This window comes from Oryctolagus cuniculus, chromosome 1 (assembly GCF_051225735.1).
Source record: "Oryctolagus cuniculus isolate XC-2025 breed Fujian yellow rabbit chromosome 1, ASM5122573v1, whole genome shotgun sequence".
In the NCBI taxonomy this organism is placed as follows: Eukaryota; Metazoa; Chordata; class Mammalia; order Lagomorpha; family Leporidae; genus Oryctolagus; species Oryctolagus cuniculus.
The window spans coordinates 197,458,585-197,485,897 of record NC_142867.1 but is presented as its reverse complement, the minus strand read 5'-3'; the positions used below and the strand labels follow the sequence as shown (position 1 = coordinate 197,485,897).

The 27,313-nt window shown below is 46.6% G+C and overlaps 1 protein-coding gene across 2 annotated transcripts in view; it reads left to right on the top strand.

Moving 5' to 3' along the window:
* KIF24 (kinesin family member 24) overlaps positions 1–27,047 on the top strand; it is an 87,920-nt gene extending 60,873 nt beyond the window's left edge. For both annotated transcript variants that reach the window (XM_008274282.5, XM_002708025.6), the window contains exons 7-13: positions 6,918–7,039; positions 7,826–7,931; positions 15,515–15,586; positions 20,490–20,599; positions 22,775–24,898; positions 25,483–25,576; positions 26,429–27,047. In XM_008274282.5, coding sequence (XP_008272504.3) covers positions 6,918–7,039; positions 7,826–7,931; positions 15,515–15,586; positions 20,490–20,599; positions 22,775–24,898; positions 25,483–25,576; positions 26,429–26,569 — 2,769 coding nt within the window. In that variant the 3' untranslated portion in view covers positions 26,570–27,047. The remainder of the gene's footprint in view (positions 1–6,917; positions 7,040–7,825; positions 7,932–15,514; positions 15,587–20,489; positions 20,600–22,774; positions 24,899–25,482; positions 25,577–26,428) is intronic.
* Positions 27,048–27,313: the final 266 nt, after the last annotated feature.

The following is a 27,313-nucleotide window of genomic DNA, read 5'->3' as shown; positions in this document are numbered from 1 at the left end:
TAGCTGGCAGCTTCATTTTTCACACCTAATTGTCCTTCCTCCAAGAAATTTTTCCTTCTAGTATTTGTTTATTTGTTCTTGCCAATGCAGGTACCAGGACTTCCCTGCCTTTCCAGAGGATTTGCTGCCTCATCACATTTCCCAGATTTGAAGTCAAGATTTTGCTTGTCAGGCAGTTAATGGGCATTTTCTTTTTCAGTAGCAGGGATTTGTAGAGTTCTAAGCCATTCTTTTATTTAATAAATTTTCATAGGTACAGCTTTTGGAAAATAGCGGTTCTTCCTCCCCATACCCGCCCTCCTACCTCCACTCCTGTCCCACCTCCTACTCCCTCTCCCATCCCATTCTTCATTAAGTTTCATTTTAAATTATCTTTATATACAGAAGATCAACTTTATACTAAGTAAAGATTTCAACAGTTTGCACCCACACAGACACACAAAGTATAAAGTACTATTTGAAGACAAGTTTTATCATTAATTCTCATAGTACAGGTTCATAAAGGATAGAGGTCCAACATGGGAAGCAAGTGCACAGTGATTCCTGTTGTTGATTTAGCAATTGACACTCTTATTTATGACATCAGTGATCACCCAAGGCTCTTGTAATGAGCTGCCAAGGCTATGGGAGCCTTTTGAGTCCACAAACTCCGACATTATTTAGACAGGACCATAATAAAATTGGAAGTTCTCTCCTCCCTTCAGAGAAAGGTACCTCCTTCTTTGATGGTCCCTTCTTTCCACTGGATCTCACTCACAGAGGTCTTTCATGTAGGCCATTTTTTGCCAGAGTGTCTTGGCTTTCCATTCCTGAAATGCTTTCATGGGCTTTTTAGCCAGATCCGAATGCCTTAGGGGCCGATTCTGAGGCCAGAGTGCTGTTTAGGGTGTTTGTCAATCTATGAGCCTGCTGTGTAGCCTGCCTGAGCCATTATTATAGACATTTTCGATAACCTTAGGTATCCATTTGCAGAACTTCTGATAAACCTTTGATGTTCATTGCCTTGAATGTGATTAGTAACAGGCCCACACAAGAGTTTCTCCTAGATGAGCCTCAGGGGTATGCAGGCAATACTTTATACACAGTGGCATACTGCTGCAGAGCTCTTGGCCTTTTGGTATTTATGCAGGAAATCTTAGGTATTAAAGCCTTGCAACCAGAGGGAGCTGGGTGTCAGTGTCATGTATCTTTAAGCATATCCTTTATCTTTCTGAACCTGAAACATGTGAATGATAATAGATAATTGGAGATGACAGAAGGACATGAGATAGGCTGGCGCCATGGCTCACTAGGCTAATCCTCCGCCTGCGGCGTCAGCACCCCAGGTTCTAGTCCTGGTCGGGGCGGCGGATTCTGTCCCGGTTGCTCCTCTTCCAGTCCAGCTCTCTGCTGTGGCCCAGGAAGGCAGTGGAGGATGGCCCAAGTGCTTGGGCCCTGCACCCGCATGGGAGACCAGGAGGAAGCACCTAGCACCTGGCTTCAGATCGGTGCAGTGCCGGCTGTGGTGGCCATTTGGGGAGTGAACCAATGGAAGGAAGGTCTTTCTCTCTGTCTCTAACTCTGCCTGTCAAAAAAAGGACATGAGATAATGTACTAAAATGCTTAATGTGATGCTGGCCAAGTTTGTTGCATGTATTATTAAGTCCTGAATGTTTCCCAGAACCATAAAATTCAGAAATTGTCCTATTTTCTGTTTTATCAGGTTCCCATTTCATGGCTCACATGGCACATGTCTCTAAAGGACCTAAACTTAAGAAACTTGCCTGATAGACTCTGGTTAGGGAAGGAGAAGTTTGAGGAAAAGAAAGTGAGATGAAAAGGAGGCCTAATGATTTTTAAGATTATTGTGTTCATTTTTCTTAGTTCCTAGATTTGCATTTCTCCCAAATAGATTGTATCTCTTTTTCTTTTATCCCTTCTTCCATCCCTTCCTTCCAATTTTGGCTTATACGGGGAAATGCATGGAATCGCATATTGATCTATGAGGATGTATTTTCCCATGAAATTCTTGATTGCTTTCATATATTAAAAGAAATAATTTAATATTTGGAAGACTGCTCAAAGAGTTTAATTCTTTAGTATCCTTTTAAAAATTAATGTTTTAAAAATAATGTTACCATGTGCCAATCATGATATTGAATTTTTTTAGGATTTATTTATTTGGGGGCCAACGCTGTGGCATAGCGGGTAAAGCCACTGCCTGCAGTGTCAGCATCCCATATGGGCTCCTGATCGAGTTCTGGCTGCTCCACTTCTGATCCAGATCTGCTATCGCCTGGGAAAGCAGTAGAAGATGGCCCTAGTCCTTGGACCCCTTTACCCGCATGGGAGACCCAGAAGAAATTCCTGGCTCCTGGCTTTGGATTGGTGTACCTCCGGCCGTTGTGTCCAATTGGGAAGTGAACCAGCATATGGAAGACCTCTCTCTCTCTGCCTCTCCTTCTCTCTCTTTGTAACTCTGACTTTCAAATAAATAAATCTTTCAAAAAATTCATTTATTTGAAAGAGTTATAGAGAGAAGGAGAGACAGAGAAAAATCTTCCATTTGCTGGTTCTCTCCCTAGGTGGCCACAACGTCTAAAATGGGCCAATTCAAAGCCAGGAATCAGGAGCTTCTTCCAGATCTCCCGTGTGTGCAAGTGCCCAAGCACTATGACCATCATCCATTACTTTACCAGGCATGTTAGCAGGGAGCTGGGCAGGAAGTGGAGCAACGGGGACTCAAACCAGCACCCACATGGGATACCAGCACTGTAGGCCATGGCTTTACCCACTATGCCAGAGTGGATGGCCCCATATTGAATGTTTTGCATGTATTTCATTTTTTTAGTCCTCATAACAGACCTATGAGATTCCCGTTTTATAAAACAAAACACCTGAGGCCCTGAAAAATTAGGATTTGCAGCAATAGTTCACACAGTCATATTGTAGAGCTAGCAAATGAACCTTGAGAGTCTGGCCTCAGATTTCATTCTCTTAATCGCTTCTCTTCAAGTGTATGTCACTTATAAAACATTGATAACTTCTTTTAAAGATTTTACTTATTTGAAAGGCAGAATGACAGAGACAGATCTTCCATCTACTGGTTCACTCCCCAAATTGCTGGGGCTGGTCCAGGCTGAAGCCAGGAGGCAGGAACTCCATCAAGGTCTTTCATTTGTGTGGCAAGGTCCCAAGTACTTGGGCCGTCTTCTGTTGCTTTCCCAGGCACATTATCAGGGAGCTGGAATGGAAGGGGAGCAACCAAGACTCCCCAGCACTACAACATGGGATACTATGTCACAAGCATTGGCCTAATATACTGCACCACAACACTGGCTCCCATCAGTGATCTTTGATGTTCATAGTCTAGCTCATTTTCACTCCTCAGAGCTTAACTACTCTTTACCATGGACCCTGAAAGGTATAGTGGTAGGAGGCTGTGAATGACGCTGAGAAAACTGCAAAATACCAGAAATTTCTTCATGTCTTTGCTAAAAGTCATTTAGCCAGGAAAGGCCACCTCCACACTTTCGATTTTTTGAGACCCATTCAGAGGTATCCAATTTATTGTGGTGGACAAGGTGCAAAAAAAAGCCAAGTGCAGAAATCTGTAACAGAATCCCAGAAGCCCATTCTTTTTTTTTAATTTTTATTTTTTTTTCGACAGGCAGAGTGGACAGTGAGAGAGACAGAGAGAAAGGTCCTCCCTTACCGTTGGTTCACCCTCCAGTGGCCGCTGCGGCCGGCACACCACGCTGATCCGAAGGCAGGAGCCAGGTGCTTCTCCTGGTTTCCCACGTGGGTGCAGGGCCCAAGCACTTGGGCCATCCTCCACTGCCTTCCCGGGCCACAGCAGAGAGCTGGCCTAGAAGAGGGGCAACCGGGACAGAATCCGGCGCCCCGACCAGAACTAGAACCCAGTGTGCCTGCGCCGCAAGGTGGAGGATTAGCCTATTGAGCCGCGGCGCTGGCCAGCCATTATTCTTTAAAAAAAAAAAAAATTTATCTGAAAGTCAGAGTTACACAGAGAAAGGGTAGGCAGAGAGAGAGAGAGAGGTCTTCATTTGCTGGTTCACTCCCCAAATGGCTGCAACGGCCGGAGCTGGACCAATCTGGAGCCAGGAGCTTCCTATGTGTCTCCCACGTGGTTGCAGGGGCCCAAGGCCTTGGGCCATCTTTTACTGCTATCCCACGCCATAGCAGAGAGCTGGATTAGAAGTAGAGCAGGCTGGTGCGCGGCTCACTAGGCTAATCTTCCGCCTGCGGTGCTGGCACCCCGGAATCTAGTGCCAGTTGGGGCGCTGGATTCTGTCCCGGTTGCCCCTCTTCCAGGCCAGCTCTCTGCTGTGACCGGGAAGGCAGTGGAGGATGGCCCAAGTGCTTGGGCCCTGCACCCACATGGGAGACCAGGAGAAGCACCTGGCTCCTGGCTTTGGATCGGCTCAGCATGCCGGCCACAGTGCGCCAGCTGTGGCGGCCATTTGTGGGGTGAATCAATGGGAAAGGAAGACCTTTCTCTCTCTCTCACTAACTCTGCCTGTCAAAAAAAAAAAAAAAAAGAAGAAATAGAGCAGTCAGGACTCAAACTGGCACCCATATGGCATGCCAACACTGCAGGCAGTGACTTTACCCACTGTGCCACAACACTGGCCCCAAGGCCATTATTCTTGACTCCCTTGAGGGTAAACCACCAGGTCAGCCTTTGAACTTCCTGTCAGTAACCACAGTTCCTTCCTAGGTGTGGCCTTGAGGTATCTGAGCTCTCACTGGGTCCTAGCAGAAGTAGCATAATTACTTACATGTGGAAGAAGGTACCTAGTTTTTCTTCTAGTCTGAACATATTTTATTTATGTGACCTTGGACGAGTCACTGATATTCCCTGTCTTCGTTCCCTTTTCTGCCAAGCATATTGCTTGTACAAATGTAAAGATTTGAAACCTCCTGTCTTTTCATGGGGCTTACTGTAAAATATTAAAAAATAATATCTTGTTTTCTTATTTTACTCAGGTTTTCCAGAATAAGTATGTCTTACTTTCCTAATGAAGAGAAGGGGGAAAAAGAGAAAAATTTGAAAAAAGAACAATGCAAATCTAAGATCTGTCATCTTGCAAGCCAAATTATGAAACCATGAAGTGAGAGGGATAGGGAGGGGCCAGAATGAGGAACTGTATTTAAATTAAATGGTTCAAGTAGAGCTTTGCCTTAAGTGTCCTACCCAGCATTTGAGCTTAGATAAAGCACACCAAGCTACTTATATACCACCTTAATATACAGAATTTCCACTCTGACTCTTCTGATTTCTAATTAGCAACAACATGCTGTTCATGTATTGGATGATCTAGCTTTATAAATTAGCAAGTTCTCTTTTCAAACAGATTTATCATTTAGTCTCTTTAAATTTTTGGTGAGCTGTTTACACTTATTCTAAAGTTTGATTTTAAGTCTCATATAATCTTTAGAAACATAGCTGTGGCCGGTGCCGCGGCTCAACAGGCTAATCCTCCGCCTTGCGGCGCCAGCACACCGGGTTCTAGTCACGGTCGGGTCACCGGATTCTCTCCCAGTTGCCCCTCTTCCAGGCCAGCTCTCTGCTGTGGCCCGGGAGTGCAGTGGAGGATGGCCCAAGTGCTTGGGCCCTACACCCCATGGGAGACCAGGAGGAAGCACCTGGCTCCTGCCTTCGGATCAGCGCGGTGCTGCGGCGGCCATTGGAGGTGAACCAATGGCAAAGGAAGACCTTTCTCTCTGTCTCTCTCTCTCTCTCTCACTGTCCACTCTGTCTGAAAAACACACACACACACACACACACACACACACATAGCTATTAGACTGTGGAAGAATTTATTTTTAGTTAAATTATAAAGAAAGTTACCTGCCCCTACTTGAAATGATATTTTATGGCCTCTTTTTGAAGTTTGACCCTCAACTTTTAGGTGCTTGATTTGGAAACTATGTTCAATATGATATAAATTAAAATTCTGAGAGATTGGGACAAAAAGGATTTCCTTCCTCTTAATTCCACTCCAAAATAAATGAATTCATCATAAGTGCCCCACAGTGTAGTAGAAACAACATGGAATCAGACATACCAGATGTGGAATTTGGCTCTGCCATACAACAGACTAAGCAAATCAACCGCTGAATTTGTTCCTCAGCTGCAACCTGGATGATAATCATACTTAGTCCTCACCTCAGGCTGTTGGGGGGATTCTAACAGATAATGTTTTTAAAGTCCTTCACCTTTTTAATTCTTAGTAATTGAGATTCCTCCCCCTGTCCAAAATCAGGGCAGTATGTTCAAATATGGCTGTGTTTTCGATGGCTAGAGGCCAATCCTGAGGCTTCCCCTCCCCCTTCCCTCATGCTTTGGAGGCCAGAGGAGTCCCAGTTAGTCTGTTCCCAGTTGGAGTGGAGGGAGGACTGTTCTCCAGGGAAATCATGGGCTCATAGTAATTACAGTAACTCGTCACTTCCATGTTTCTATACCTCATGCCTGGCCCCCTTTATGACGACATCCTGGGTGAACAGGTGGATGTGATCAGTCATTCCATGATGCACATTTCTGTCCTTTGCTTCAGTTACTAAGATAGATGGGTATTATGAGACCTTGCTTGGAGCCAAGTTATGCCCTGGGGATTTTTAGTTAGTCTAAATCCATCAAAGATATTAAAAAGAGTATATGAGATCAAGAAGTAAATTAGCTCTTGAGCTTTTGAATGTCCTCTGACAAGATTAGTATTCCATATTGTTCTCATTGCCTTTGGGTACTTACTCTATATGATTTAGTGTTTGGGCAGCTTTCCACCTAGACAGAAAAAACTGTAGTGTACTGACCAAATTTTGTGTTTGATCTCTATTGCTCTTAGCCAACTCTTAAGAACCAGAGGGTTTTGTTTGCTCCTTGGGGGAAGTCATCCTGTGGATTTTGTTTTTAGGTGATCTTAAAGGGCAGCAAGGAGCGCAGCACTGGAGCCACTGGAGTTAATGCAGACTCCTCTCGTTCCCATGCTATCATCCAGATTCAGATCAAAGATTCAGCCAAGAGGACATTTGGCAGGTAAGCTGGAAATATGCAGGGAATTGCATTGTCTGCCTTTCCTTAGTATGACTTTGAAATATGTGTTGTCAACAACAGAACACCCTCCCACCATAGAATTTTTCATTGCAGGGATACAGAGTTGAGTTGTTAGCCCTGAAATAAATCATTGTACTCAAGTGCCATCAGTTGATTAACCATGAAGTAATGACCTATTGTTGGTCAACCCTAAGTTATTAGAAGGGACATTGATTGCTTCTAACATAAAACACAGTATCAGCAGAGAAACAGCAGAAAATGCATCTTAGAGAGCTTACAGGCCATAAAGAAAGGGGGAGGGGCAGTTATTAATCCATTCTTCTTGAGAGAAGCTGTGAGACAATTGGATACATCCATTGCCTCTCTAGTGCTATCTTAGCAACTCTCTGCCACGCTGATGGATGAGCCTATCTCACCTTTGAGTAATGAGTCTCTTTCTTGCTTTTTTTTTTTAAATTGGAAAGTAGCCCACAAAAGTTTGTATTTCATTATCTAAGTGGTCATATAAGTGATTTGCATTGTGATCATTTGGCCTTACGGAAAAAAATATTTTGTTAATTTCACTCATTCTTTCTCACATGATTAAAGCCAATGGAAGTGTCCGCGTGAACAGTTCCAACAGCAGCTGACAGATCAGAATCTTGTGACGCTTTTGGAATGCTGAGAGTAATGTTTTTTTTTTTCCTGAGGATGAGCCAGTATTTCTTCCTGAGGTCAAAAAATGTCAATAGTCCCCAAAAAATCATTCTTGCTGTTTCTTTTCTCTAGGATCTCTTTTATTGACTTGGCTGGCAGTGAAAGAGCAGCAGATGCCAGGGACTCAGATAGGCAGACAAAGATGGAAGGCGCAGAAATAAATCAGAGTCTTTTGGCTGTAAGTTGTTCAAAATCCTTATTCTAAAATTCCTTCTGGAGAGATTTTTCCTTTTACAATCAGCCAGAGTGGGTAAAGGGAGGTGGGGAAATCAGTAGAGCAGCAGATATACTCTTACCTGGCAGTGGAGTTCTGGAGTTGGGGTTAGAGGGCACCCAGTCAGACTCTTGACAATCCTAGATAACTCTTTTTTTTTTTCTCCCTGCCTTCTCTTCCTGTGGTCAGTCCCCATTAGGAACATAAGTATTTCTGCAGTTGCTAAATGGTAAACTTTCTCCCTCTCTGCAAGTTTTAAAAATTGCATTAATTTTTCAAACATACAAAAGTAGAACAAATAATACAATGGTCTCCCATATACCTGTTTCCCAGCTTTGACAGTTATCAACATAGAAAAAAAAATTTAACCTTCTCTGCTTGAATTACTTTAAGAAAAGTCTTAGTTATCTTGTCATTTCTTTTACCAGTATTTTATTATATATCTCAGAGAAATAAGGACTCTTAATTTTTTAAAGATTTATTTACTTATTTGAAAGGCAGAGTTACAGAGAGATAGAGGCATAGAGAGAGAAAGGTCTTCCATCCACTGGTTTACTCCCCAGGTGGCTGCAACTGCTGGAGCTGAGCCAGTCCAAAGCCAGGAGCCAGGAACTTCTTCCAGGTCTCCCACATGGGTGCAGGGGCCTAAGGACTTGGGCCATCTTCCACTGCTTTCCCAGGCCATAGCAGAGAGCTGGAAGGGAAGTGGAGCAGCTGGGTCTCAACCAGCACCCATATGGGATGCCAGTGCTGCAAGCAGCAGCTTTATCCACTACACCACAGCACCAGCCCCAGGACTCTTATTCTTCTTTTTTTTTTTTTTTTTTTTTTTTTTTTGACAGGCAGAGTAGACAGAGAGAGAGACAGAGAGAAAGGTCTTCCTTTTGCCGTTGGTTCACCCTCCAATGGCCGCCGCGGCCGGCGCACCGCGCTGATCCGATGGCAGGAGCCAGGTACTTATCCTGGTCTCCCATGCGGGTGCAGGGCCCAAGCACTTGGGCCATCCTCCACTGCACTCCCTGGCCACAGCAGAGAGCTGGCCTGGAAGAGGGACAACCGGGACAGAATCTGGCGCCCTGACTGTGACTAGAACCCCGGGTGCCGGTGCCGCAAGGCAGAGGATTAGCCCAGTGAGCTGCGGCGCCGGCCCTTTTTTGTTTTTTTGTTTTTAAAGATTTATTTATTTATGTGAAAGTCAGAGTTACACAGAGATAGGAGAAGCAGAGAGAGAGGTTTTCCATCCAATGGTTCACTCCCCATTTGGCCATAACCACTGGAGCTGTGCTGATCTGAAGCCAGGAGCCAGGAGCTTCTTCCGGGTCTCCCACACGGGTGCAGGGGCCCAAGGTCTTGGGCCATTTTCTACTGCTTTCCCAGGCCATAGCAGAGGGCTGGATCAGAAGAGCAGCAGCCGGAACTAGAACCGGCACCCATATGGGATGCCGGCGCCTCAAGCCAGGGCATTAACCCACTGCGCCAGGGCATTAACCCACTGCGCCATAGCGCTGGCCCCAGGACTCTTTTTTTTTGGACAAGCATAGTTAGACAGAGAAATAGTCTTCCTTACGTTGGTTCACCCCCAAAATGGCTGCTACATCCGGCGCGCTGCGCCGATCTAAAGCCAGGAGTCAGGTGCTTCCTCCTGGTCTCCCATGTGGGTGCAGGGCCCAAGCACTTGGGCCATCCTCCACTGCCCTCCCAGGCCACAGCAGAGAGCTGGACTGGAAGAGGGGCAACCGGGACTAGAACCCAGAGCCCATATGGGATGCCGGTGCCGCAGGTGGAGGATTAACCAAGTGAGCCATGGCACTGACCCCTGGACTCTTATTCTTAATATACCACTGTGGTGTAGTGTATTAAGCTGCCACCTACAATGCCAGCATCCCATACGGGCACTGATTCAATCCCCTGCTGCTTCACTACCAATCTAGCTCCTTGCTAATGCACCTGGGAAAGTAGCAGAGGATGGCCCAAGGGCTTGGGCCCCTGCACTCATGTAGGAGGCCAGAAGAAGGTCCTGCCACTGACTTCTCCCTGGCCCAGCCCTGGCTGTTGCGGCCATTTGGGAAGTGAACCAGCAGATGGAAGACCTCTCTCTTCCTGTATCTCTCTCTGTATTATTGTCTTTCAAATAAATCTTTAACCAAAAAAAAGACTATTAGGAAATTTGGGGTTTTATTTTTATTTATTTGAGAGACAGAGCTGTCATCTGCTGATTAACACCCCAAATGCCCACAACCAGCCAGAACACAACACAGATCTCCCATATGGATGTCAGGAACCCAATTACTTGAGCCATCTCTGCTGCCTCCCATGGGTCTACATTAACAGGAAACTGGAGTCAGGAACAGAGTTGGATATTGAACCCAGGTACTCTGATATGGGACACAAGTGTCTTTAACTCCTTTTTTTTTTTTTTCTTAGATTTTTTTTTTTTTTTTTTTTTTTTTTTTTTTTTTTTTTGAGAGGTAGAGTTACAGAGAGAGGGAGAGACAGAGAGAAAGGTCTTCCATCCGCTGGTTCACTCCCCAAATGGCTGTAACAGCTGGAGCTAAGCTAATGCAAAGCCAGGGGCCAGGAGCCTCTTCCACGTCTCCCACATGGATGCAGGGACCCAAGGACTTGGGCCAGTTTCACTGCTTTCCCAGGCCATAAGCAGAGAACTGGATCGGAAGAGGAGCAGCCAGGACTCGAAGTGGCACCCATATGGGATGCTGGTGCCTACAGGTAGAGGCTTAGCCTACTATGCCACAGTACTGGCCCCACAAGTATCTTAACTCTTGAGCAAACACTCATTCCTGCTGCTAGATATTTTAAATTATGCATGTAATTTTTATTTGTGGCTCACATATTTCTATTGGGCGATATTACTTGAGGCTAGATCAAGTTTGGGCTCTGTTTTTTTGTTTTTTTTTTTTGTTTGTTTGTTTGTTTTTTGCAGGAATAATTCATGGGGCAGGTGCTGTGGCACAGCGGGTTAACACCCTTGCCTGATGCACCGGCATCCCATATGGGCACCCGTTCAAGACCTGGCTGCTCCACTTCCGGTCTAGCTCTCTGCTATGACCTGGGAGAGCAGTGGAGGATGGCCAAGTCCTTGGGCCCTGCACCCACATGGGAGAATCAGAAGAAGCTACCTGCTCCTGGCTTCAGATCGTTACAGCCTCGGCCATTGCGGCCAATTGGGGAATGAGCCATTGGATGGAGGACCCCTCTGTCTCTGTCCCTCCCTCCCTCTCTCTCTCTCTCTCTCTCCTCTCTCCTCTCTGTGTAAATCTGACTTTTAAATAAATAAATAAATAAATCTTTAAAAAGGGGGTGGTGGCAGCACTGTGGTGTAGCAGGTAAAGTCGCCACCTCCAGTGCCAGCATCCCATTTAAAAAAAAAAAAAATAATAGCCGGCACAGCAGCTCACTAAGCTAATCCTCCGCCTTGCAGCGCCGGCACACCGGGTTCTAGTCCCGGTCGGGGCGCTGGATTCTATCCCGGTTGCCCCTCTTCCAGGCCAGCTCTCTGCTGTGGCCCGGGAGTGCAGTGGAGGATGGCCCAAGTGCTTGGGCCCTGCACCCCATAGGAGACCAGGATAAGTACCTGGCTCCTGCCTTCGGATCAGCACGGTGTGGCGGCCATTGGAGGGTGAACCAGCGGCAAATGAAGACCTTTCTCTCTGTCTGTCTCTCTCTCTCACTGTCCACTCTGCCTGTCAAAAAATAATAATAACTCATAAGACTTCCTATAGTGATTCATCAGGAGGTATAGAATGTCTGCATGTCTTTCTCTGATTTTAAGACCAAAGAGATTCAAACATATTATCAGCTTAATTCTTCTATTGGTGAGTTTTCTGTAAGCCTTTTTTTGCATAATGATTTTATTTTTTTCAAGATTTATTTTATTGAAAGGCAGAGTTAGAGAGATCCTACATCCTCTGGTTCACTCCCCAAGTAGCCACAGCAGGGCTAGACAAGACCAAAGCCAGGAGCCACAAGCTTCCTCCAGGTCTCCTACATGTGTGCAGGGGCCCAAGCACTTGGCACATCTTCCACTGCTTTTCCAGGTACATTAGCAAGGAGCTGAATCAAAAGCAGAGCATCCAGGACTCCAGCTGGCACCCATATGAGATGCCAGTATCTCAGACAGCAGCTTTACCTTCTACACCACAGCACCAGCCCCAAGCCTAATGATTTTAACCACCTATGTATTTGTATTCACCCCTTTTCTGAGGAAGAAGGAAACACACTGTAAACACTTCTGTACTTTGCTTTTACATAACAGTATCCCGAAGATTTCTCCATGGCTATGTATGGAAATTTTCTTTATTCCTTTATAGAGCTGCGTAAGTGCTGCCATGTGCTTCTTCACATTATTTAAGTCCTCCCCCCCTCCCCCCGAACTGAAGTCTCCAGCTGGGTATTTTCTTTCCACACCTCATGAGGGATAAATTGAGAATACAAGAAAGAGGGAATCAGCATCCTTTTATTTCTATCCTTAATTTCTTTGAATAATTTTAAATTTACTAAAAAAAGTCACAGAAGTAATTATTCATGGCATTCGTGTATACTACTTTAGTCAGCTACCCCAAGTGTTACCATCTTACATTACCCATAGTACAATGATCTGAGTCAGAAAATTAACATTGGCATAATACTATTAAATAATCCGCAGACCTTGTTTGAATTTCACAAGCAGTCCTGCTGCTATCCTTTTTCAGGGCCGAGATCTTGTATCACTTTGGGTTGTCATGTCTCCATCGACTCCTCAGTTTTGCCGTTCATGAACTTGACATGTTTGAAGAATGCCAGACAGTTATTTTGGAGACTCTCAGTTTCTGTTAATTTCCTCATGATTAGATTGAAATTACAAGTTATTAGTGGCAATGCCGTGGAAGGCATTACCCTCTCAAGGTGTGTCCTATCCAGTGGTGCGTGTCAGTAGTCCATTTGGGCTGCTATAACAAAAACGCCACAGACTGGGTGGCTCAAACAACAGACATCTATTTTTCATAGTTCTAGAGATTAGGCAGTCTTAGATCAAGGCCCAGTTCTTACTGTGTCCTCACATGGTGAAAAGGGGCAAATAACTTCTCTGGGGCCTGTTATAAGGGCACTAACTAATCCCATTCATGTAAGCTCTGCCTTCATGGTCTAAACACCTCCCAGAGGCCCAACCCATTATACTATCACCTTGGGGCTAGGATTTCAACATACGAATTTGAGGGGGATACAAACAATCCATAACAATATGTGACGTCAGTCCGTCTTAGTACTGGTGATGTGCTGATGTTAATCTTTATTGGTTAAGGTGGTATATGCTAGGTTTCTCCACTATGAAATTACCGTTTGCCTCTTTGTAATTATAAATATATGTGGCAGATACTTTGAAACTGTACAAATACCTTGTTTTATAACAGCCTTTTACTCTCTAATTTTAGCATCTCTTGATACTTCTTACCTGCAACATTTATTAGCATGGTGTTTACCTGATGGAATTCCTGTCATTCTTCGTTGATTAGTTGGAACTCTGCTGTGAGAAAAAACTGCGCTTTCTCCCCAGTTTATTAAATTATTATATGAGTACACTTCAAAAAGCTCATAGGATTGGCCATGTGGCATAGCAGTTAAGGCATCACTTGTGATGCAGGCATCCCGTGTGGGTGCTAATTCGAGTCCCGCTGCTCCACTTCCAATCTAGCTCCCTGCTAATGTGCCTGGGAAAGCAGCGCAAGATGACTCCCTTTACGTGGGAGACCCATATGTTCATGGCTCCTGGCTTTTGCCTGCCCCAGCCCTGGCTCTTGCCACCAGTTGGGGAGTGAAGCAGCATGTAGAAGATCTCTTTGTCTCTCCCTCTCTCTCTCTGTAAATAAATAAATAATCTTTTTTTTAAAAAAAAAGGTTCATGAGAGGGGCCAGCACTGTGGCACAGTGGGTTGAAGCCTCGACCTGCAGCGCCAGCATCCCATATGAGCACCAGTTTGAGTCCTGGCTGCTCCACTTCTGATCCAGCTCTCTGCTATGGTCCACAAAAGCAGTATAAGATGGTCCAAGTGCTTGGGCGCCTGCATCTGCGTGGGAGACCTGGAAGAAGTTCCTGGCTTCAAATTAGTTCAGCTCTGGCCGTTGTGGCCATTTGGGGAATGAACCAGTAGATAGATAGAAGACCGCTCTCTCGCTCTCTTGCTCTCTCGCTCTACCTCTCTCTCTGTAACTCTCTAATAAATACAATAAATCTTAAAAAAAGTTCATGAGAAATGGTATTAATAGCTAAGTTTATTTTGATGCAAAAACTTTTTAAATGCAGGTTTTTTTTTTTGTAATAGACATTTTCCATGATCCTTTTTAAAAATGTTTTTATATTTGAAAGGGAGAGTAACAGAGAAGGAGAGACAGGTCTTTCATTCCCTCTTTCATGCCTCAAGTGGCTGTAAGAAGCCAGGGCTATGCCAGGCTGAAGCCAGTAACCAAGAACTCTATCCTGGTCTTTTATTTGGGTAGCAGGGCCCAACCATTTGGGCCATCCCCCACTGCCTTCGCACACACATTAGCAGGGCTGGGAGTAGTTTAACCAGGACTTGAACTAGCATTCTGATATGCCAGCATTGCAAGTGACAGTGTAACCCATTGTGCCACAATACCACCCTTCCTGCCACCATGAGCTTTTTTACAAATTTTATTTGTTAGAGAATCAAAGAGATAGGCAGAGCAAGCTCCCCATCCACTAGCTCACAACCCAAATGCCCACAACAGCTGACTGGGTCTGGGTCTGATTTGAAGACTTAGCCAGGAGCTGGGTGCTCAATACAGATCTCCCACATGGATAGTAGGAACCCAACCACTTGAGCATCACTGCTGCCCCCCAGGGTCTTCACCAACAGGAGCCAGAGCCAGGGATTGAACCCAGGTACTCTGATACGGAACAAAAGCATCCCAACTGGCGTCTAAACCACACAGCCATCCCAACTCGTGTCTCAAATGTGCACACCTCTGCTGCTCACCTACTACTGCGTGAGCTTTTTGAAGACCTCTCATATCAGTGAATAGATATTTCCTTTATTCATTGGATTATAATCTATTTCTGTCATTTATTTTGTTGCTCAAAGGGTACCAGATTTGGCTGTTTGGAGCTCTTTCACGGTGACTTCTGTTTCTCTTTGACCCATAAATTAAAAGAGATCTCCTGCCTCTGGGTTCACTCTCCAAATTCCTTCAACAGCTGGAGCAGGGTCAGGATTAGTTTGAAGTCAGGAGTCAGGAACTCAGTTCAGTTCTCCCATGTGGGTAGCAAGGACCCAACTACTTGAGCCCACACCTGATGCCTCCCAGGGTATGCACTGCCAGGTAGCTGGAATTAGAAGCAGAGCCAGAACCTGACCCCAGGCACTCCAGTATGGAATGCGAGTGTCCCAAGAGGCATCTTAACTGCTGCACCAAACTCTTACCGCCCCCATCCCTCACTTAAGAAAAATAAGCTTGCTATGGATGTAGCATCTGATCTCTTAACTCTTTGTGTATGTCATCCTTGATTTGATTGTTGTTCTTCCATTTTGCAGCTGAAGGAATGTATCCGAGCACTGGATCAGGAACATGCCCATACTCCTTTCAGGCAAAGCAAATTAACTCAGGTAAGCTGAATGTGCCCCTTGAGTTTGTCCTGGTTGATTCATTTTTTCCATCTTCCACTCATTTGTTCATTCAGACAGCATTCATTGCCAGCAGGACAAGGTGCTTTCAAGAGAAGGAGAGGAGCCACTTTCCTCCCAGGAGCTCTCAATCTACGAGGACTTTAGAGAGGGACTTATTCAGACAGAGAGCTCTGCAATACCCAGTAGCTGGAGTCCAAAGGGACAGCAACACTTTTGCTGATTGAGTGGAGTCATGGAATCTTTGAAGAGGTAGTATAGTTGTACTTGGCCCTTTCTTGGTTGGCTATAAGACTTAGACCAGTGTTTTCAGTACAATGGTACAGTTAAAAAGAATGAGAGAGATTTTTACATATACTGAAAGATAACCATGCTCTATTGTGATGTACACAACAAACTGTAGAACACTGTAATAATGTAATTACCTGTGTGATTTTAAAGCATTTTCCCAAGAAGAAATAGTTAGCATTGAATATATCCAGCAGAGTAGTTATGGGGATAAAGGTGAAACTAACTTTTCATGTTATAAGATTATGACTATAGAACTTAATGTTTTTTTTGCTTAAAGATTTATTCATTTTATTTGAAAGGCAGAGTTAGAGGCAGACAGTGAGATTCTTCTATCCACTGGTTCACTCCCCAGTCAAAGCTGAGCCAATCAGAAGCCAGGAGCTTCCTCCAGGTCTCCCACATGGGTGCAGGGGCCCAAAGCACTTGGGCCCTCCTCCACTGCTTTCCCAAGTGCATTAGCAGGAAGCTGGATCAGAAGTGGAGCAGCCAGATCTCAAACTGGCCTCATATGGGATGCCAGTGCTGCAGGTGGTGGCTTTACCCACTATGCCATAGTAGCACCAGCCCCAGAACTTCCAGTTTCTTTTTATATTTATATTTATATATAATTTTTGCTTCTAAGGGTGACTGAATTCGATGCCTTGTTAAGAAATCAAGTGGTATTTGTACTTCTGCATTTTTCTTCTTTTTTAAAAGATTTTATTTATTTATTTGAGAGGCAGAGTTACAGAGAGAGGGAGAGACAGAGAAAGGTCTTCCATTCGTTGGTTCACTCCCCAAATGGCCGCAATGACAGGAGCTGGGCCCATCTGAAGCCAGGAGCTTCTTTTGGGTCTCCCATGTGGGTGCAGGAGGGTACACTGCTTTTCTAGGCTATTAGCAGAAGCTGGATCAGAAGCGGAGCAGCCAGGGCTTGAACTGGTGCCCATATGGGATGCCAACACCACAGGCGGAGGCTTAGCCTACTATGCCATGATGCCAGTGAACTTACTATTTTATCAAAACAATATGCAATAAAAGAAAAACTACACAAAAAATTTTGCAAATTATGACTATTCTGAACTGTAAGTAATTTTATCTTGCTTTTTCATCGTGAAAATGTGCCTCTTTATTAACAGACAACACCAGTAGACAATGAAACAGTATCTGTAATGGCTGCAGGAGAGTGGCATGGGGAGGGGTCTGTCTAGGTATAGACCCCTGTGAAGATGATTATGGATACCCTGGGTTCCTTTGAGCACCATGTCCTGTGCACTAGAAGCAGACCTAGAAGAGGATCTGTGTGCTGCAGAATGAAGCCAGCCTAACTTGTGAGAGGGATTTTTACTTTGTGCTGTAGGCTAGTGGCCTCATAGGACCTATAATGACTCAGCTGCATGGGGCCAATGATGTGGCACAGTGGGCTAAGCCACTGTTTGCAACGCTGGCATCCCATGTGAGTGCCAGTTTGAGCCTTGGCTCTCCACTTCTGATTCAGCTCCCTGCTGTTGTGCCTGGGAAAGCAGTGGAAGATGGTCCAAGTGCTTGGGCCCCTGCCACACAAGTGGGAGACCAGATACCGTTCCAGGCTCCTGGCTTCACCCTTTGGGGAGTGAACCAGCAGATGGAAGATGTCTGTCTGTCTTTATCTGTCCCTCTGTCACTCTGCCTTTCAAATAAAATAATTTTTTTTTTTTTTGACAGAGTAGACAGAGAGAGAGAGAAATGTCTTCCTTTTCCATTGGTTCACCCCCCAAATGGCCACTACGGCTGGCGTGCTGCGCCGATCCAAAGCCAGGAGCCAGGTGCCTCCTCCTGGTCTCCCAAGCGGGTGCAGGGCCCAAGCACTTGGGCCATCCTCCACTGGCCCCCTCCCCGGGCCACAGCAGAGAGCTGGATTGGAAGAGGAGCAACCGGGACAGAATCTGGTGCCCCGACCGGGACTAGAACCCGGGGTGCTGGCGCCACAGGCGGAGGATTAGCCTAGTGAGCTGCAGCGCCAGCCAATAAATTTTTAAAACAAAAATAACTCAGCTGTTAGATTTTATCTTTTCGAACATGACTTTGAACCTTCTTACAGGGTTAGTCCCAAGCCTGCCTTAGCACTATCATTTTTGTGTGTGTGTGTGTGTGTGTGTGTTTATTTTTTTTATTTAATAAATGTGAATTTACAAAGTGCAACTTTTGTATTGTTGTGGCTTCCCCCCCAACCTCCCTCCCTCCCTCCCGCGGCCCTCCCCTCTCCCACTCCCTCTCCCATCCCGCCCTTCATCGAGTTTCATTTTCAATTACCTTCATATACAGAAGATCAACTTAGTATATACTAAGCAAGGATTTCAACAGGCTGCCCTCAAACAACCGCACAAGGTATAGGGTATTGTTTGACTAGTAGTGTTGTTTTTAAGTTTCATTAAGGACAGAGAGCCTACGTGGGGAGCATGTACCCAGTGACTCCCGTTGTTGTTTTAACAATTGGCACTCTTATTTATGACGTCAGCAATCACCCGAGGCTCTTGCCATGAGCTGTCTAGGCTATGGAAGCCCCTTGAGTTCACCAACTCTGAACTTGTTTAGTCAAGGCCATATCACAGTGGAGGTTCCTTCCTCCCTTCAGAGAAAGGCGCCTCTCTCCTTGATGGCCTGTTCCTTCTGCTGGGGTCTTGTTCACCAGGATCTTTCATTTAGATTGTTTTTTGCCACCGTGTCATGGCTTTCCATGCCTGTGAGACTCTCATGGACCTTTTAGCCAGATCCGAATGTCCCAAGGGTTGATTCTGAGGCAGGAGTGCTGTTTTGGGCGTTTGCCATTCTATGAGTCTGCTGTGTGTCCTGCTTCCCCCGCAGGATCATTCTCTCCCTTTTAATTCTATCCATTATTTACTTACACTGGTCTTATTTGTGAAATCTCTTCGACACTTACCTTATCTTTTTGATCGGTTGTGTATTCATACTTATCACTTTACCAAGTGCGCTGGCATTGGTACCTGCCTCCTTGGTAAGATTGAGTTGAAATCCCCTGGCACATTTCTAGTTCCACCATTGGAGGTAAGTCCGAGCACTATCATTTTTTAAAACGTTTGCTATCAGCCGGCGCCGTGGCTCAATAGGCTAATCCTCCACCTTGCGGCGCCGGCACACTGGGTTCTAGTCCCGGTTGGGGCGCCGGATTCTGTCCCGGTTGCCCCTCTTCCAGGCCAGCTCTCTGCTATGGCCAGGGAGTGCAGTGGAGGATGGCCCAGGTGCTTGGGCCCTGCACCCCATGGGAGACCAGGAAAAGCACCTGGATCCTGGCTCCTGCCATCGGATCAGCGCGGTGCGCCGGCTGCAGCGGCGGCCATTGGAGGGTGATCCAACGGCAAAGGAAGACCTTTCTCTCTCTGTCTCTCTCTCTCCCTGTCCCCTCTGCCTGTCAAAAAAAAAAATAAAAAAAAAAATAAAAAAAAAATAAAAAAATAAAAAAAAAAGCTCTTAAAAAAAAAAAAAAAAAAAGTTTGCTATCTCCAGAAAATGTGTTTCTGTGAATTTTAAAATAATCCAAACAGTATGTACAAATACAAAGAAAATACAAAAGGCCTTAAAACTCCCCCACCCACCCAGTAATAATTGCTTCCACATTATAGTGAGCATCCTTCCAGTCATCCCTCTGCCCATGTAGCTACACAGAGTTATAGAATCATACACCTTTTTCACTCAAAGGTTTATTTTTAAGAATTATTTATTTACAGGGAGAGGTGGGAGGAAGGATGAGGGAGGGAGAGGGGGAGGGGGGGAAGGGAAAGGGGAAGAGAGAGCGAGCGAGCTTCCATCTACTGATTCACTCCCCAAATGGCCACAGTGTCCAGGGCTGAGCTGGGCCAAGACCAGGAGCCTGGAGCTCTGTCCGGGTCTCCCATGTGGGTGCAGGGACCCAAGCACTTGGGCCATCTTCCACTGCTTTCCCAGGCCATAAGCAGAGAGCTGGTTCGGAAGAGGAGCAGCTGGAACATAAATTGGCACCCATGTGAGATGCTGGTGCCACAGGCAGAGGCTTAACCTGCTATACACAGCTCTGGCTTCTACATGTTCTTCAGTACAGATATACATAATCATGTTTAATGGTTATATTATAGTTGTTTGTTCCATGTTTACATGTTTATAGACTCCTAAATTATTTCTAACTCTGTATTATAAATAATTTTGAAATGAGTATCCTATGTATACTTTTTTTGGTCATTTGAGCAATTACCTGCTTAATATAAAGTCATAAAAGTGTAATTGCCAAACCAATGGTGTGTATATTTTTTATATTTGGGTCCATATTGCCTATTGCAGGAGATTATCCCAGTACATGGTGCATGGTTCATGTCCATGTATTTCCCTGGGCCCTCACAGTGCACAGAAATCATCAGTATTTTTTCATCTTACTGGCAAAAAATACTAGTTTTTTTAAAATGGTTTATTTTAATTTCTTTGGTTAATGGTGTTGAGTACTTTTTTCTGTGTTTATTGATCATTGGTATTTTGTGAATTGCCTCTTTGTGGACAGAGGGGAAATGTGGCGCAGGGCTCTGCACTTAGGAGGCATTTGCTATGCCCTTGTTAGTTGGCTTTATGACCTGCCTTCTGTTTTAAACAGGTCTTGAAGGACTCTTTTGTTGGCAACGCCAAAACCTGTATGATCGCCAACATTTCACCAAGCCATGTGGCCACTGAACACACTCTGAATACCTTGCGCTATGCTGACCGGTAAGTCAGCTCCTAGGCAGCAGGCTTTGTGAGTGCATGTGTGTATCTGCATACATGTGAGTGTGTATGCAATATCTCACACACACGTGAAGTCCTGACCTTGAGCTCTTCAACCTTGTTCTTGAAGTAATTAGTGCTATAAGGAACGCCACCTGGCAGGCCCTGAGTGTGCAGCTGTATTAAGAGGAAGATGACACATTCCTTCAGAAGTTGACTCCATCAGTGGCTTTTCAATGGCTAGTGTAAAATGGAAGTTTAACTTGGAGTAGGATTTTCAGTAGAATTTTCTTCTACTGATTAGCCTCAGCCCAATTTATAAGAGATAGAATACCTATTATTTGCCAAGACAGAATCACTTAAGCACTATGTAGGAGAGAGCAAGCAGACATGTTACACCTTTCCTGTGAACATTTTAGAAAACAACCCCTCCCCCACCACCCCTCCACGCCCCCAGCTTTAAGCATGTATCTCAGAATTTTTTGTACAAGGGCAAGCACTGTGATGCAGCAGTTATCTAACACTTATAATAGCCTGCATCCCATGTTGGAGTGCTTGGATTCAAATCCCAGCCCTGCTAATGGCCCAGCTTCCTGCTAGTGTACACCCTGAGAGGCAACAAGTGATGACTCCAGTACTTGGGTCACTGCCACCAGTGTGGGAGATGCAGATTAAGATCCAGATCCTGGCTTCAGCCTGGGCCAGCCTCAGCTGTTGCAGGCATTTGGGAAATGAACCAGAGGTTAAAAGCTCTCTGCCTTTCTTCCTTTCAAATAAATTAGAATAAAATAGAGGCTGGTGTATAGTAAGTTAAGCCCTACCTGCAATGCTGGCACTCCCATAGGGGCACTAGTTGAAGTCCTGACTGTTCCTTTTTATCCAGCTCCCTGATACTGTGCTTGGGAAAGCAGCAGAATGTGGCTTAAGTGCTTGGGCCTCTGCTACCCATCTGGGAGACCTGGATGGAGTTCGAGGCTCCTGGCTTCAGCCTGGCCCAGACTTGACTGTTATGGTCATTTTGGGACTGAACAATGTGTAAAAGGTATCTTTCTGTCTAACTCTGTCTCTTCCTCTCTGTGGCTCTACTTTCCAAATAAATCAGTTTTTTAAAAGATTTATTTATTTGAAAGGCAGAGTTACAGAGAGGCAGAAGTAGGGAGAGAGAGAAAGAGGTCCTCCATCTGAGGGTTCACTCCCCAGATGGCTGCAACAGCCGGAGCTGCACCAATCCAGAGCCAGGAGCCAGGAGCTTCCTCCGGGTCTCCCACACAGGTGCAGGGACCCAAGGAGTTGGGCCATCTTCTGCTGCTTTCTCAGGCCAAAACAGAGAACTGGATCAGTAGTGGAGCAGCCAGGACTTGAACCAGCACCCATATGGAAAGCCGGCACTACAGGTGGTGGTTTTACCTGCTACGCCACAGCACCAGCCGCATAATTGAAAAAAAAAAAAAAAGATTCAAATTGCATGCATTCTTTCAAAAAATTCCTACTTTACTTAAAAAATATACCAAATTAACTTATCTTTTATTTTCTGTATACTTGTTATGCCCTGATATAGTGCAGTTCTGACACTGGCTTCCCTGGCCTGGCCCTCACTTGGGCTGCAGTGATTTGTAAAACTCTTCCGATCATTCTGATGAAATGTTGGATGTATTTTTATGTCCTCAAAGACACAGCTTTTTGTTTATTTGAAAGAGTGACAGACACACAACACACACACACACCTTCCACCCACTAGTTTACTCCCCAGATGGCTGTGACAGCCGCCAGACTGAAGCCAAGAACCTGGAACTCCACTTGGGTTCCTATGTGGGTGGCAAGGTCCAAGTACTTGGGCCATCATCCACTGCTTTCCCAGGTGTATTTGCAGGGAGCTGGGTTAGAAGCAGAGCAGCCGGGACTTGAAGCAGCGCTCCAATTTGGGATGCCAGCATTTCAAGTGGCAATTTTCCCTGCGGCACCATTGTGCCAGCCCAGCCCTCTTTTCTTCAGGTGCAGGGCAGATATGTCATGCTGAAATAGAATGTCCCTTTTCCTTACTCTCTCCCATATTAAAAAAAAAAATCCCTGCCAATCCTTGTAATACTTTCATTGTTTTTAGTTTTCCATGAAAGCTATAGAAAAGGAATTGCAGAGCATGTGAGAATACACATTTACTATACAATGGTTTATTTGCAGGGTCAAAGAGCTAAAGAAAGGCATTAAGTGCTGTGCTTCAGCCACCAGTCGAAGTCAGTCATCAGGAAACTCCTCTCCAAAACGAATTCAGAGCCCTGCCGTGGTCCTGCCAGGGGACAAATATTCTCCCAAAAAAGTAAAGCTGGGCCTTCCACAGTCACTCACGGTAGCATCTGGCTCCACAAGAGGGAAGAGCAATCCTCTGGCCAGCCACCCACCAAATATCCCTTTTGCTTCTGTACCTAAAGTCCCTGGTAAAAGGGGGGGCTCCAGAGGCAGTCCTCCCCAGGAGTGGGTCATACAGTCTGGCCCTGCGAAAGGAACCATGCGTTCTGGTCTTCTGGCTAAAAAAAAGGAAGAGGAGTCCACACCACTGGGCTCTGAGAAAAGTCAAATGGGCAACAAAACTACCCTTACATGGGGAAGCAGGACCCCATGCCCAGAAGGCCTAGTGCATGGTAAGCTACCTGCCAAGTGCAAGAAAGTGCAGACTGTGCAGCCAGTACAGAAGCAGCTTATGTCACGAGTCGAGCGCTCCTTTGGAAGCACCTGCCACTTAGAGGACAAGGCAGGCGTGTCTGCCAGGCCTGCTCCTGGAACTTGGACAGACATCCCCCCACATCAGAGAGAGAGAGAGGAACATTTGCGTTTTTATCACCAGCAGTTCCAGCAGCCGCCTCTCCTCCAACAGAAGTTAAAGTATCAACCACTGGAAAGGTTTGTATGCCAGTACAGGCCCCCAGAGGTTCGGCTGCATAATGAGACCCCTCCTCTATTCCAGTGTCACTCTGAGAGCCATGATGGAGCCCAAGCTGAGGACCTTGATGACAGCGATTTCAGTGAAGATTCATTTTCACATGTGTCCAGTCAGAGGAGCACTCTGGAGAAGAGTGAAGGCTCGTTCTTCCTTCATCAGAGCGGGGGCCAAGGTCCTGAGGAACGCATGTCAGAAAGGCCTCAGAGTCTCCTTTTTAGCCCCAGGGCAGGCGGTGAGGAGAAAGCTGAAGGCTGGGTATACTCCAGGGACCCCCAGAGCCACAGAAGAGCAGCATTCGATCATAGCCACAGCCCAAGGAAGGTGCCCTTGGATTGGAGCAGAGACTCCACCTGCTCGGGGCCTTCTCCAGGAGACAGCCTGGCCGAGAGGCCTTGCTGCCCACAGGTAGATTTCGTAGTGAGTGAGAAAAGAGGTAGAGGTCCAGCCTTTGATGGCAGACAGGACGCTTTCAGGAGTGGGATTCCTGGGCAGGCAGAAGACAGCTCCTCGTGCCCGGGGGAAGACGGCTTTGCTTGCTCCATGTCCCCAGACCAAAGAGACACAAGCACCACACCCCCAGGAGAAGTCTGTGAAGACTGCCCGGCTGAGGCAGGCAGGACGGAGGAAAGCAGCAGTCCTTTCCAAGAGGGCTCCGACTGTGCTTCTGGCCTGATGGCTCCCCTCACAGTGTCCCTCCTGGAGAACCCAGATGATGAGGTCCAGGGAGGGGCTGTGCACAGACTAGCGCCAGAGAGCACAGTGGGACCAGCTGTGGGCTGCACAGCAGCATCTGGTGATATAGAGGCAGCTGCCTTGCCAGTGTCTTCAGCAACTGGACACCTGTGGCTGTCCTCATCTCCTCCTGATGATAAGCCTGGTGGTGGTCTGCCAGCTTTGTCCCCATCACCCATTCGTCAGCACCCACCTGACAAGCTGCCCTACAGGGAGGCTGGCCTGGGAGAGGCCTGCCTGAGCAGAGAGACTGCATTCTTCTCCCAGGACCATGTGGGTGGTGAGCGGTACGATGCTGAGAGCGAGCTGGGTGGCTCCTGGGGTTTCCCAGGAAAGCCCTTTTCTACCTTGCATATTGGGGTACCCTGTTCTGGACCTACACGAACAGAAAGAAATGAAGTGGCTGACCGATGCTGGGCCCAGGAGAGAGAACATCCTGCAGGGCTCGGTTGGCAGGAGCTTGGTTCCTCTGCAGACTCGAAGTTGCCCTGCTGCGACGAGGACATCCTGTGGCTCAAGCGAAGGCCTATCTCCAGGTGCTTAGCAAAGCCCAACTCTCCCCTGGCCCCTGGCCGCTCTCCTGAGGCTGCAAGGACACTCAGGACGCTCCATCAACCCACTGTAGCACGAGCACAGTAAGTTGGGCTTTCTCCCCAAGAGCCCCTTTGGTACCCCCACTCTCACCCCAGCTCAATGTTTTGTCATGGACGAAAAGCAGGCCACCCTGGTGGACTGTCTTGCTGCTCCATGGTGTCTTCCCATCACTAGAGTCTGAAAAAAGGCAGAGCCTTCCATTTTTAGCCCCAGTCCCCGGCTTTTGTCCCTGTGTCCCCCACAGGAAGTAGAAATGTCAGGAGACTAGGCAGCAGGCTCCACTTGTGCCCCGGATGCCTGCTGCAGTGTGGTTGCAGCCTTGAGAACCTTCCTGCTGCACAGCTGTGAAGCAGCAGCACCTAGCCCATCGCTCAGTGTGGCTGGGGGGCAGGGGACAGCTTGAGGGCCCCAGCACTCCCCCTTTTCTCGCTGGTACTCCTGGATCCCTTGACTAGTCCTGAGAAAGAACAAGTGAGAGGAGGTAAGTGATGAGCTGGCTTTGCGCAAAGCCTTGACCACTTTGGGCAAATGCAGATTATGCCTAGAATTGAGGCTTAGCTCCAGACAGCTGCCCAGGAGAAGATGGGGAGCCAAGAGAATCATTGTGTCCCTCTGGTGTTCCCAGGCAGGTGGTCATTCAAGCACACCAGGAACAGCTGGATGAAATGGCCGAGCTGGGCTTCAAGGAGGAGACTCTGGTGAGCCAGCTAGCATCTAATGTAAGTGGCCTTGGTGGAACACTTGGGGCTGTTGAGAACTGGCTTGCAACTTGTCTGATGGACAACCTGGTTTACCGTAGTCATGTGCAGCATATGGGGGCTGTTACACACCACTGCTGGGCCTTGTGCCGCCTCCTGCCTGGCCAGTACAGCTTGCTACTCAGGACAGGTACTGTTGGAATATGGTGCTATACTCCGCATTCTCAGGCTAAAATGTTCTCAGCTTCTATCCCCAACCACTCTGCCTTCCTAGTGGTTTATTGGGGCCTCTTCCTGTGACTCTTAATAACACCCACATGCAATCAGAGGCATTTCTTTTTTTTTATGATTTTTATTTATTTATTTATTTTTTGAGAGTTAGGGAGAGAGAGATCTTCCATTCACTGGTTTACTCCCCAAATGGCTGCAATGGTCAGAGCTAGCCTGATCTGAAGCCAGGAGCCAGAAGCTTCCTCGGGGTCTCCCACGCAGGTGCAGGGGCCCAACTACTTAGGCCATCTTCTGCTACTTCTCCAGGCCACAGCAGAGAGCTGGATCGGAAAAGGAGCAGCTAGGACACGAACGGGTGCCCCTATGGGATGCCAGTGCTACAGAGGCTTAGCCTACTTTGCCACAGCACTGGCCCCAACCAGAGGCATTTCTATCAGAATACACCTTTATCTGGAAAGTGTCTCACACGCAGAAGACTGGGCCCCATCCCGTGCCATTGCAACAATCCTGATGGTTTCTCAGCTGCTGCTGCTGGTAGTGGTGAATTCTGAAATCTTCCTGTTTAGAGAAGGAAGTAGAAAAAGAGATCTGGTGGAGGGCAAAACAGAACAAAAGCTCCATTTGTCCTGTTTCTTTTCTCAGGATTTTGAAGACTTTGTGACCCAGCTGGATGAAATCATGGCCCTGAAATCCAAGTGCATCCAGAGTCTGAGGAGCCAGCTGCAGTTATACCTCACTTGCCACAGGCCAGCCGCAACCCCTGAGAGGACAGCAGTGTCTTAAAGCAAGATCCTGGATGGGACGGTGCGGGTAGTGCAAGTCCCTGTGCCCGACCCTTGGGCTGGAGGCGGCCCGCCAAGTCCTCCCTGCACATGCCAGAACCATCTGGTACCGCCTGTGCTAGCCTCATCTCTACACACATGGCCTTTGATGAGCCTCTGTCCCTCCCAGCCCCAAGTACGGAGCAGCTATAAGAAAGGGAGTTTAGAGCTAGAAGAGAATGCTTTACTAAATCCTTGCCTGAGGGCATACAATTGGACCTGACACCCTATGGATGTTGTTAAATTCAAGGACTGGAGGACGGGGTAGTTAGTGGTATCTGACCTCTGGAGGTCAGAGGTCACAATCTAGGGAAGGACGGACAACCTGCTGACCCAGAAGCTTTATCAGCTGAGTTCTGTCTTCAAAGATGTAAACACTGGCCCTAAACTAAAACAGTTTTGAAATTTTTAAATGAATAAACCTTGAGATGTCTTCAGTAGCTGATGTGATGGCTTTTGGCTTACAGTTCCCTTCCCTTCCTGCAGTCTAGTTTTGAGAAAAAAAAAAAAAAAAGAGGGTGTCCATGTCACTGCGTTCTTTTTCACATCTCTGACCTTTGCGGGGTGACAGGGCTATCCAGTGCCCCATGCTTCCTCATTCACACCCTTCATGGAATCCTTGAGGAGCTGGAGGGTCTCAAGCAAGGCTCCAAAGGCTCCATCCCAGGTGTGCTGTCCCGGGCACCCTGGCCACTCCAGCTACACC